The sequence below is a fragment of the Bidens hawaiensis genome, unplaced genomic scaffold (assembly GCF_021521415.1).
Source record: "Bidens hawaiensis isolate Kalapana, Puna unplaced genomic scaffold, B.hawaiensis_p1.1 tig00007761_1, whole genome shotgun sequence".
NCBI lineage: Eukaryota > Viridiplantae > Streptophyta > Magnoliopsida > Asterales > Asteraceae > Bidens > Bidens hawaiensis.
In genome coordinates this window covers 355525-368887 of record NW_027491539.1, presented here as the reverse complement: position 1 = coordinate 368887, position 13363 = coordinate 355525, and the positions used below count along the sequence as shown (strand labels likewise).

The 13363-nt window shown below is 33.3% G+C and overlaps 3 protein-coding genes across 3 annotated transcripts; 1 reads left to right on the top strand and 2 right to left on the bottom strand.

Moving 5' to 3' along the window:
• The first annotated feature begins 3278 nt into the window (after positions 1-3278).
• LOC143636042 (uncharacterized) lies at positions 3279-3626 on the top strand. The gene has a single exon (XM_077103727.1). The coding sequence runs from the start codon at positions 3279-3281 to the stop codon at positions 3624-3626; it is 348 nt and encodes a 115-aa protein (XP_076959842.1).
• Positions 3627-4136: 510 nt separating this feature from the next.
• On the bottom strand, positions 4137-6809 carry LOC143636064 (protein COBRA-like). Its single transcript, XM_077103746.1, has 6 exons — positions 6602-6809; positions 5864-5943; positions 5245-5701; positions 5008-5167; positions 4648-4925; positions 4137-4561 (listed from the first exon to the last, which is right to left on the bottom strand). Exons 1-6 carry the CDS (start codon positions 6684-6686, stop codon positions 4278-4280), a joined length of 1344 nt encoding a protein of 447 aa, XP_076959861.1. The 5' UTR covers positions 6687-6809; the 3' UTR covers positions 4137-4277.
• A 2501-nt stretch (positions 6810-9310) lies between these two features.
• LOC143636062 (phosphate transporter PHO1 homolog 9-like) lies at positions 9311-13225 on the bottom strand. The gene is made up of 10 exons (XM_077103745.1): positions 12461-13225; positions 11915-12182; positions 11722-11770; positions 11574-11645; positions 11019-11148; positions 10550-10929; positions 10320-10469; positions 10090-10239; positions 9719-9997; positions 9311-9618 (listed from the first exon to the last, which is right to left on the bottom strand). The coding sequence occupies exons 1-10, from the start codon at positions 12987-12989 to the stop codon at positions 9382-9384; spliced, it is 2244 nt and encodes a 747-aa protein (XP_076959860.1). The 5' UTR covers positions 12990-13225; the 3' UTR covers positions 9311-9381.
• Positions 13226-13363: the final 138 nt, after the last annotated feature.

Sequence of the window (13363 nt, the reverse complement as noted above, 5' to 3'; positions counted from 1 at the left end):
TATTGTGTATATTTTTTTGTTTGTCGCTAAATTCTTCTAATTCAGATGTCGCCCCAAACTCGTTTTTGTTAAACTTAGAATTGGCTTGGCCTTGATCCTGTTATGTGGAATTATGCACGGGTATATGGCACTCTGTAAGTCTGTATTCTATGAAATTTTCATGTATCTGTCGGGTGTTTCAATATATACCAATGTTGTTTGATGCTGATCCGGTGTCCTTTCTACCAGCTTCTTATATTGCTTTTAAGTATTTTATGTTTGTATTTTGGGTTCACGAAAGAGATTTGACAATACGGCCTACCACTTTGTTTTTAAGGCTATAACTTTGACTATTTATGTATTTACTTTCAAGATTATTTTAAATTGTTGAGTTGGTTTGATGGTTGACGGAATGCTTTCTAATTCTTGATGCACTATCCTGAACCCAAGTTCAAGTCCCTACTTTAATAGTTTTTTTTCTTTGGTTATCCATCTATATATTGGGCGTTCTTTAATCTTTAGGTTAGAAGCTTATCCCAAAGAGATCTTTTGAGAGAAAGGTCATGATGATTAATTATCATGGATATTAGAAATGTAGAATAGCCCGGTAAAATCTCAAAAAATCACTAGGTAATTTTAATGTTTGGAAGAACCTTGCATTATAAATATGCTGGAAGCATTAACAAACTCATAATCAAAGTTAGGCTTGTCTAAAATTCTGATAAAGTTAATCTTAGAATGATCATAAAACTAGACTCCGGAGGTGTCATGAAATTCAACTTATATTCATTCCTTCGTAACGTCCTCTGGCTATCATTCTCGCATACCAAACAGTAGCATAGTGTTTTTTGAGTTTTTTTACCCACCTTAATTTACAACGATCTCCCACTCTAATGTTTAATATATATAAATAATTCATTGAGAAAAGTGGGCACCTTCACAGATAATGGGCTGTCTAGCCACACTAGCACCGCCATTCATATCAAAGCCCAAGCATTTCCATGGTGGCATCACTTGTTTTAGATGTATCATTTTTTATTGCATCTTGTTATTATAAATAATAGTACACTACCTTTGCCCTTAAAAAAACTTAAAAAAGTATAAATAATAAGGAAGGGATCTATGCTTAGCATAGGTTGAGGGGTAACGCTTCAACTTTATTAGTAAACTACATCTTTAGTGCAAAAAGTTCTTTTTTCTTATTATTTTTATGAATATGCCACAACTGAATCAAATTATTTTTAGCACATGCTATCTCTCAACATTTCTTCCTCATCCGTCACTTAATTTATTTAATAATAATGTATTGCATATAATGTATTACATTTGTCCTTAAAGAAAACTTAGAGAGCTTTAAAAGTTGAAAATTTAATACACGTTGGCATCCATATTAGACTAAACACACTCATTCCCTTGCTAAACGTGCCCCTCCTCGTTCTCTAAACTTTTATTTCCCTTAACATTTTTAATTGACATGTTAGTCTAGAACATTTTCTTATTTTAATTTATAATCAACTCAAAATATCAAATAAAAAACTATTTGGTTTTTATTTTTGTCATCCAGTCTTTTATATATTTTTTAAAATTGTTTTTATTACTTTATTATTTTATTAAATAACATATTTAGTAGGGGAAATTGCTTTTCAAGTTTCCTTGTTGATCTAAGAATAGGGGCGTTTGGGTGAGCTTTTAGATTTGCTTATTTGTTTTATTTGTTTTTTGAAAAACGAAAATCACTTTTGAAAATCGCCAGTTTTTGCCAAACATCTTTTACTTTTCAATAAACAAATAAGCAAATAAATGAGTTTTAGAAAGTATGAGGATATGTTATCATCTCATTAAGGTCCTCGACTATTCATATCATGCCTTTCAGATCTCAATAGATGGATATTAATCATCCAACTTGAATATTTTCATTTTTCTAAGATTTAATATTTTTGTGACATTTTGTTCATTTTATGAAATAATAAAATGGATGAATTTCGACATATCATAAAAGATATATGTTCTTTCCATTTAAAACTAAACTATCAAAAATGTCAAAAAAATGTCATGTTATAAGTCGTTCACACAAATCATTTCATAATGAATCTTATAAAATATTGTCACTTTTAACATAATAACCATCTTATTTAATGAATCTTATTTAATACGGAGGGGCGTTTGGAATTCCTTATTTTATAACTTAAAAGATGTTTGAAAAAATTAGGTTTTGTGAGTGTATAAGTCATAAGTTACAAATTTGTAACTTATAACTACTTCATAAAGAGTTAAAATAAGGAATCCCAAACACCCATAAGTTTGTACTATTGTGCCAATTAAAACCAATTTAAATAGCAATGTACATTTGTATAAGAACTATATCTACAATTGTACATTTTGTTTTAATTATAATATCAATGTCTTATGTAGCTGCCTATCATGTTCTCTTTCTCTCTTCCGTTAAATCAATTGTCACAACATAAATTAAATGTTTCTAAAATAGTTTACGTGCATGTGTGACGAAATATTAGGTTTTGACTCTTTTTGACCAAAATTGGAATCGAATATGACCCAAACCAATTTAATTAGAAAAAAAAAAAGCTCGGTTTCGTACACTCTAATTATGAGGTTCACAAGGAGGGATAATTTGTCCTTAACATATTCATGTTTTCGACATATTACCTGTTGATGTATTGATTGATTTTCAATAGTGTTTCTTTTAAAAATTAATCATCAATAAGTTGGTAATAAACTTACTTTACAAATTATTATTGTTATCGATCTATCATTATACTTAACAAATATTATTCAATAAAAATATATTGTATCTTTATTCCCTATTGATTGATATCTTTTTAAAATTTTGAATGGGATTGATATCTTTTAAATTTGGAAACTACCTGATTATTAATATTTTCAGTTTGTTATGTAGTATTTTGAAAAAGAGACTTAGGGCGCAAGTAATTAAAGTAGGGTTAACTATATATATATATATATATAAATAACCACGGATAATATATCAGTCTCACATTCTCACTTACACAACCAACCAAAACATATTTCTAATTCTTCGATCAATTTCCAGAAAACTAAAAAAAAAAAGAATATGGCGACTCGTGTCTATGTTCTTCCGCAACATGTTAACATGCATCATCATCACCATGTTGTTGTTCACGTGCGACCTGTTATGTTACCACCAGCCGATGCCTTTCTCAAGTTAAACACGGACGGGAGTTCACGAGGGAATCCCGTCCATCGAGTTTCGGGGTTTGATTAGAGACAGTAATGGAAGATGGTTGTGCGGGTACATGGGCAAGATGGAAGGCGGACCGTATACGAGTCTTGAGGCTGAAGTGTGGAGCATATACAACGGCTTACGTCTAGTGGTTCAAAAGAACATGTCACGTTTGCTGATCGAGACCGATTGTGAAACTGTTGTGGGGTTAATCTCGGGTTATTATACACTTAGGGATGATCAACAGTCGCTCAAGACTGTTCTTGATGTCATTAAGAAAATGATGACGGAGCAAAAAGGCACCCTTATTCATACCAGAAGAGATGAGAACCAGTGTGCGGATTTGCTAGCGAAATTAGGCGGAAGGCAGTCGGAGGGATACATGGTCTTGGAGAGGCCACCAGCCCTATTGATACCGTATTTGTTATGAGACGAAGATGATCAGTTGATGAAATTAAGGCGTTGTTAGTAGTTTGATGAGTTTAAATGTTGTTTGTTCTTGAATTGGTGTTTGTGTAAATCTTTAGTTGATTTAGTTTTGAATTGTTTTGATGAGTTTTGTGAATGATTTAAATGTTTTGAAGCCTTATTGAGGCTTGGTTTCTTGACCTCCAATATTTCATGTTTTTGAATCTTGTATACATCAAATTATGTATGATCTACTAAACATTTTTTTTCCAGCAGTAACACTGTACAAATTTCATTTGTTTTGATGCAAAATCGGTTTAATATATTCTAGCTCTTTAATTGAACTTTTTAAATATATCTTTATCTAGCTTTAATATAATCATTTGATATATTTTTATGTAGCTCTTTTATAAAATCAATTGTCTTTCTGTTAATAAAATCCTCACTTTAATCTTTTAATCTCTCACAATCACCATTCACCACAAAACTTTTAACAGAGTATGAACTAAAAAAGAAGAAAACAAGGTAACAGAACCAAAATCAAATATTGGATTTAACTTACCAAATGTATGTTTAAATTATACAACTGTAAACAACACCATAACTTCAACTACTCTACAAGACAAAACAGTAGTGTGACCAACAGATGAACACTTCAAGGGCTTTTCAAACATTAAACAAACACAAACAAAACCGCCAAACAAATCGACACCATACTAAACAAAGAGAACCTTAAGCGTGAAACAGCGTTTGGCAGATACGGATATGCATCAGGCGGTGGCATCACACAATTATCACCATTAAAATATATTCTTCTTGGAAAAGCCCAACCCTTTTCGAATGTAAAAGTCGATTTATCTTTGCGAAATAGCAACTCTGACTGTACATTTCCCAACGGTCCCGCTTGATTCAGAAAATCGTTATAAAACTTAACCCCCCATAACATAGCAGTATCATCTGTTAAAACATTAAAAAAAACATAAGTTAGAACTTAACTTGCGTTTCAGTAAATCAAGAAATGATTAATAAAAAAGTCAACTCACTTATGGATGAATAAGGAGTCAACGGTTTGTAATTGAAACTGAAAATCTGAGTAAGGTTGTCAAAGTTGGGGTGTTGAACAACTAAATTCCACTGCGAGTAATTCATCCTATAGTTAAAATTTGTAATGGTGACCTTCACGCGCCAATAATCCTTGTAGTTAAGCTTCACGTGCCAGTGAACTCGAATCGGGCACATATGTTTTGTGCATTGAACCAAAGGCGTCAAACTGTTTTTACCGGGGCCGTTCACAACTGAAGCTAGATATGGTGAGTTCGCACTGCAAAAGAAGTTAATCCGTTAACATAAATAATCGCCTTTTAACCATATACCTAAACTAAATAAATGAAAAAGAAACTTACTTTACACAACTTCCGGGATGAGTAGCATTATTTTGGCATCCACACGTGCACGTAGGGCAGGGCACGATTGTCTCATTGTAGAAAGAAGATAGAGATACACAACAAGTGGGAGTTTTTTGAGCCAAAAATTGTGAATATGTACATGTAACATTCCATGTCACTGGCGAAAAAAGATTTACGACATTAGGCTTTTGTTAAAGGTAATATATTTTAATAAAAGTATTTAAGTATACTTACTCATAGCTTGAGTTACTCTTCTACCATCTGGAGTAATGAACTTTGTTGGTTTACCAACTACAGCGGGGCCACATGTGTAGCCGGGGCCAGGTGCAAGCAAGGTGAAGTTCTTGGGTGGTTTGACCGTTTTGTTGGTGGTTCCGGCTGCACCGACACTAACCTGGAATGAGCTGGCATAATTGTTGGGATCTTGGGCCCACGAGTTGATAACGCCACCTTTACAGCAATTTGCAATTTGCTGGTTGTAAGGGGTTCCGGGTAATAAATCAACAATGGTTGGAGTTTTCTTGCAGCAATGTGGTTGTGCACTTTTATATTTTGAACAGTCTCCTTGCTCAGTGGCTTGGCTGCCCATCATGGACCATATGACCTCTTTCTTAGCCCATGTCCAACCCAAGGTCCACCCTGGTGGTTGAATGTGGCGGTACTGTTGGAAGTTGTACATTGTAACAACGGCCTGTGGAAAAAGCACAAAAAATCAAATTTATTGAGTATATATTATCAACATCAAAATTCAAAACTGTCTAATTGTTGTATTAAAACGCAATAAGCGGCTGAGCAGTTTTTTATAAGCAATCCCAAACACCCTAAATACTTAAAGATACTGTTTGATACTTACGACATAGCCATCAGGGGTCCAACTTATAATATCCCATTTGATTGTAATGTTTCCATTCGGGTCAAGTGCATCATAGGCTTCTGCAAATTAACAAACAAACGAACGGGTCAATAGTAGAAAACCAAAAAATTACAAAAGATGGAAAATCATCATATGATGCGACACATGATCTGAATTATATAATATTATAGAAAATTACAACTGTTAATTAACCATTTTGCTAAGAACCTCTCAACAACCAGCCCATACATGTCATGAAGAAGTCAAACACAGACCTAATACTAATAAATATTAACTAATCTTTGTCTAAAAAGCAATTTTGCATAATAACAAATACAAACCACTCAAGGGATTGGCAAATACATTAAAGAAAATGAGATCCAAAACTATGAATAAAAAACATAACAGGTCATTAAAGATTCAAGATCTTGACTACCAATTTGCATAAATTAAAGATAATTGAAATCTCACAGACCCATGATTCAATTGAGCCATAAATCAATAAAGATGGAATCTTTATAATCTCAAACCCCCAAAAACTAATCTGACGAATACCCAATTACCCACTAATCAAGTAACCAGCTTTCTCACTATATTATAGTTCTACGAAATCTCACAGACCCATTAGTCAATTGAACCATAGAAGTACAAATCTTGACTAACTGAAGTCAAAATGGATGAAATTAAGCAAAATTAGAAGCCAAATTGGTTATAAAAATGCAGAGTAAGTATAGAAACCTGTACAAGTGAATGAAGAAAGCAAGATGGCAAGAACAATTGTGGAAATTGAGAATCTTGTGACAGATCTGAAGCAGCAATCCATTGCTTGCTTCCAAGATTCACTAGATCCGTGAGCCTTTGTAGCCCTGTTTTCTTAAGTGTGTGTGTGTGAGAGAGAGAGAGAGAGAGATGTAACACAAAGCCGAGATTTGGTCGTTATTAAAAGAGAAAAAAGCTTACCCAATTACGGACACGTTAGATTAAAATGTATTCGTTTGGTGAAATTTATACATCCTGTGCGTCAAATATAAGATGTTTTTTTTTATTGGAGTAAGTGAACATAATTATAAACTAATTATTGAAATCAGATCTAATTCGTTTTATTTTAACGGTAAAAAAATCCCGTTTAGGAACTTAATCATTTACTTGTTTGCTATGCAGTGATATCGCCGATATATCAGTGATATATCGGTTATCGGTCCTTTGGCGATATATAAATCAGAATATCGGTACCGATAATATCAACGATATTGGACTAATATTTGACCGATATACCACCGACATTCACGATATAAGTGTTTTAAGTCTCTCAATTATCAACGTTTGGTGTTCAATGTTATTATTTTAAGTCTTAATCAATTTTTAATTGCTACGATTGTTAGTGTTTTGCAATTTACAAAAGGTTAATTTGTTAATGATAGGAGACTATACTGAATTATTAGTTTTAAATTGCTATATATGAATTTTACATGATATTAAAATTACCGATATCCCACCGGTATCTCACTGCGATAACCGATATCTCAGATACCGGTCCTTCACCGATATCCGATATTTTTCCGCGTTTAGCTGGTTGGTGGTTGTGGAAAGTTAGGAATGATGTAATATTATGACAGATCGGAAAGTATTAAAGTTAGCATATTTTCGTGAATCAAACACCAAGATACAAGCTCTGGATTGATCTAATTAATGTATATTTGATTGTTCTAGGATATGGTGTAGTGTAGTGGGGTGTGAGATGTTGCTTTTTTTTGTTCCGCTTTGGTGTTTGTTGTTTGTAGTGGGTTTGCTCTCTATTGGGTCTAGTCACTTGCTAGGTTTCTTATTATAGCTTGTCTTTTTCCTAAAAAAAAAATAATAATAACGCTACAATAGGGTTCTCTCAACAACAAAGATGCATCTCGCTTTTTCTTAATACAAAGAAACGTAGCTGATTATATCATCTCCATTACCAGTCCCGTTCAATAGAATTTATTAGTGAAAAGATTATTATTCCTCGTCTTCCAAACAAACCAAAATGATGATGAGAAAACTAACTAAAGGGTCTTTTTATGAGTCTTACGACTTGCAAGGATATCAGATAATAAAAAAATACCCATGCAAATTTATACATGGGTTTACCCATAATTTCTCACACTTACTCTACACTATAATTTACATAATGCATATCTCACTAGTCATCTCATATTTTCAAATCAATGTATATGTGCATATACATATTATACCCTTGTGTATCATGTGCTATATATACATACACACATACATACATACATACATATGTTATGTGTCATATACACGTATAAGCATGGAGAATAGGAGAAGATATAGTCATGGTCTTTAACAAACATATTAACTATTTTTTGATATAAATGCTTTTCAGAACAAAAATTATGATATAAATGAAAATCCTTATAAATATCTAAATTTGTGTAGAAATTAAAACTTGATTAATAAGTTTTACGTGTATAATGTTTTTCAAGATTTCAGATTATATTAAAGTTGTCCATTGTTTTTAAAGATATTTCTAACTTTTAAAACGATGATACGTAATGATTAAGGGTTTATAATTTATATGATTGATGACATGATTGTTCAAATATCTTTATTTACATATAAAACTATTACATGCTTTCTTTTTTTTAGTACATTTATATCACTTTTATTGAGTTAATATCGACATAGAGTAGCTAATGATGATTTTAAACTTTTAACTTGAAGAAATCAAGTGAATGAAAACCAGAGTTTTCTCATAATTATTAAATGATGATTTTGTATTGTTTAAAAAGTAAAATAGTTCAATTAGTGGTGTCGGTGTATTTATCAAATTATAAATCTAAAAGATGTGTTCATATCCAGCTCATCAATGACGACGAAATTTTGTTGTTGAATAAAACTCATTGTTGGAAGCTGTCACAAATTTCATTTCTAAATATAGAAATGTGTATATAAAGTTGTAGTTTGATTAATTAAATATATCAACTTTTGTCGGGTTGACGAGTATAAACTCAAAAACAACCCATATTTCTATTTATGTAAGCATATTAACTCTAACTCACAAACGGTTAAAATTATGTGATCTAAACACGACTCATGTAACCTATTTATAGAAGTGTCAAACAGGTTAACAAATAACGATTAAGTTGTATGCGTGTTAATCAAGTTAGAGGGTTGTAAAAAATGGGTTTAACAAATTAGTGGCGTATCTATACAAAAATCTCAATGATCGTTCAAATTTTTTTTACAGTATTTTCATACACGGTAAAAACTAGTATTTTAGACAAAAACCTCCGGTACGATGTCCTAGCAAACCGGTCAAAATACCGGACTCAAAATACCGGTCTGCTGTGCGAAATCCTGTTTTAACCGGTTTTTAAAACACACTTCCACCCATAAAATAAAACACACAAATTAAAAGAATATCAAAATGATTTTTACTAAACACAGCATTTGAAATATACAGTCATATGCAATACTTTTAACGTTGTATTAAACAAAATACGTATAGCCAAGCTAGTAAATCATAGTTCCTTGTACCCGTCTTCGTAACTAAAAGGCAAGGGTACCGATTTAAAAGCTCGAAATTTCCCAACATTGTTCAAATGCTCGTTTTCCACCCTGAAAAAATTCCATAAACCGCGACGAATAATCTCTAAACTAGCAACTACGAATAGCATTGCGCTTCGATGGAGCCAAGGAGCTTCATGGAAATCTAAAACCGATTGCATCCATGCGAGTCGCAGTATAACATTCATCACCTACAAATTCATCAACAATTAAGTATAATCCAATTTATAAACCAAAGATTATAAACTCAGCTTTAAATGAATCAAATCTACATCAACTAATATATATTACCATTGCTACAAAGTAGAATGATTTGTTTGGTAAAATGAGTTTATCTCTTAACCAAGGGTTCTCGGAGTCCTTACGAAGAAGACCCCAATCCTTCACCATATCCCAATATGTGTTATAAATTGTAGCCACACCCGAGCTAGACGCAGCTATGACTCTCATAGCCGTTCCTCTCCTCTGAACATAAATTGTTCTTGTTACAACCGCAACAATTGTCGACAAGTACTTGAGCCCATTCATGCCAGGACCATAATCTTTCTGTTCAAACACTTGACGTATGCACTAATCCACAACAAAGTGTTACACCAAATATTACAATACCAAAGCTAAAACAAGACTTGGCAACAATATGTACATGTGTGAATTTCAATTACCTGTAGGAATCGAAACCAGTATGGAATAACTGCGATAAATATAAAAAACATTTCATAGACATTGCTTTGGTTACATGTGTTTGATCTCCTCTTGAAGTCTCCCCATCCGTAGTAGCATATATAGAATTCCACATTCCTGAGCAACTGGACCTGAAACACACATTATTAAGTTTGAGCTCGACTAGTTTGAAACCTAACACGAATTAGTCAATTAGTACAAAATCAATTACCTGACTTGTCAACTGATCGCCCAAGAAGAAATCCGGAAAGGTAACCTTATAAAGAGGTGCACAAACACAATGCCATAGGCTCACTATGAGAAAGAACCGGCTTGAGCGATACATGATGTTAAACGGACAAATTGTTACCAATAGTACAACCTACAAAACAAAAATTAAAAATACTTACCAAGCATGTTTGTGTTGTAATATACAAAATGGTAAAACTAAGAGATTCTTACAGTGACTAAACCTAAAGGGACCAGTTCCGTTAAAGTTGCGAAACTTTGAGTTGTTTCATCCATTTCCATTTCAAGATTTGAGAGCACGGCTGCAAAAGTGAGTACTAACAGACCAGAGCTGAGAAGTAGGATTTCCTTATAACCCAATTCTGTATTCGGTTTGAAGCCAAAAATGTATGCATAGTTGACACGATAACGCTTCCAAAAGTATATGTTGGCAGCATACATTAGCATATGTAACACAATGTATACAAAGAAACTGTATAGTGGAAATATGTTGGTCATGTATTGGTTGCGACCTGGACTCCTGAGAAGATCCCTTGCGTGTATTGTTAAGATGACTGCCACCGCAAGTGCTATCGAGCAGCCAACGAAACAGCCTGTATCGATGAATTGCACATCACAAATTAGAAACGATTAACATAAGTTGTTTGGCTTAAAATTATTTGTTTTTGCGCCCACAACTAACCCACTAAAAATGTTATTCGATGCTTGTCTCTTTTGGCTTTCGGTCTTAGATCACTTATTCCTTGCTTTCGATTTGCATGGGCAAAATGTGTAATAAACGCGGATTCTACTCTTTCAATGAGTTTAACAACCTGAAATAACAAGAAAAATCGAAACTTTTTTTGTGATCCCGTTACTAATGTAGGTGTATTAATTATTTGGTTTGGAAACGACTAAATTAAAAACCAAATCAAAACCCTTTAAAACCAAAGTGAATTGCATATTTAGTTTTTGAGGAAACTGAATTGGGTTTTTGGCTTTAGATGTATCATATATGAATTCAGATAATGGTTATTTAAGTGTTGTCATTTAGCCAACTTAATTACAACTTTAGCCTAATCTTATTCTAGCCCAACCCAATTCAATAAAAAATAATGGTAAAGAATACTAATAAAAAGTGCTATATTCGTTGGAATCGAACCACTCGGTTTTGAACTTCCTAAATTTGGTTCGACTCAAATTAAATAAATTGAGCAGATGATCAACCTGACTAAAGCACAATAATTTCTTATGTTACCTCATCAGATTGGCTCAAGTAAGAATTATTAATCATCTCTAGATAAGCTTTTGATGCATTTCTTGATGTGACCTAAAAGAATAACAATGTCAAAACTTGGCCCACCTCATTAACACCATATATAGTATCACAATCAAGAATTTAAGACCTTGTCATACTTCTTCATGATCTTGGAGAAAGCCAGTTGATTCAAGTAACTGTTAAGATCAAACAAAAAGTAAGCATAAATCAAGCAATATCACTATTATGTTACCCCTTATTTACTTTCTGTATTTTAACTTGTCACGTCAGTTATATTTAGGGAACGTGGTACGTTTAGCCAATCTATATAAAATACTTACCAGTAGCTTTTCAAAAGCCGAAGCTTTCGATGGAACTCTACGAAAGCTTGTTTTAGTTTCGTCTGTGCACTTTTGAGCTCTTCTTTGTTGAATGATAAATTAGCTTTCGTCCCATCAAATATGGTTTTTAAGGTTGACATCGCAGATTCTGACGTGACATTCATCTTTACATGATTTAGAATCTCCAAAGAAACCATCTTTGTGTGGTTCCTTTGGACCCTTTCTTGTTTTTCTTCATGTTCCATGATCCCCTCCAATGGCAATCCACCTTAAAACTTTCTAAGATTAGCAAGATGCTTAAAGTAAACAACTAGGGACGACAAGTCTTGACATGACATGAACCAGACACACGGGTCGACTAACACGATCCATTTAAAAAACAAGTTAGGTTGACCCAAATTTATGCATGCGAGAGTTAGGGTTGAAATGTTTGACACGAATAATAATATAGGTGGGGTTCAGGTTGCATATTTCAACCCGCCAACCCAACATGATTTTTGCCTCTGTAAACAACCCATGTTTTTTTAAATCATGTTGATTGATTACCTGAATTTGATGGTGTAGGCGAACTATGAAACTGAGGATCACTAATTCTGACTTTAAGAGCAAAGAGAGCATCCATTTGTTTATTCAACTCCTCTGCCTCCATCACCACCTCCTCCACCTTACCTCTATAGAAACCAACAACTTTATTATACTCATCATCAAGTCTTCTAAAAACCACAACCTCATTCTCTGCTCCTTCCTCGGACAACCGGAAAAACATTGTTTCATAGCTCCGGTTCTCTGGTGGTTGCTCATCTAGTTGTATTTCACTTACAAGAATCACTTCATCCTTGTTATTTTTTTCATTGTAACTACCTAACCGATTCGTCAGCCCACTAAATGCTTTATAAAAATGTCTTTTCAACAGCTTCCCTGTTCTCGGAGACGGGTATGGTGAAGATGTAGGATTCGGATGCCCGAGCCGGAAGTTCAAGATATCTTTCAAGATTGTTTTAAGGTAATTGTAGTTCATGTAAGCTTCTTCCCATTCGGGCACCATTTGTGAAGCAAACTCCTTCCCGAATTTCATTTTAACTTTGGTTACAATAAAGTGACAGGTAAACGAAGCAACAATATGTCGTAAGTTTGTTGAATAAGTAGGTTACCAATAGATTAATTGGTTTTGGCAATTCAAATTGAAGGGATTGATTATGTTTATTTAAATGCCAAATTAAAGAGCCGTTGATTGTGATGCCTTTTAACGGTTTTACAAATATCTTGTTACTCATTCAGGCTTTACAGAAACGGACACTGGAACAGTTGGATGCTTCATCCAATTTGAAAATGACGCTAGTGGATCTTGTTTCATTCTTTTATTATTGTACTAGAAAACTTTGTTTTTTTATTTATTGTAAAGTTTTTGAGATATTTTTAATAAGGGAAATGAATACATTCGGTTTACCT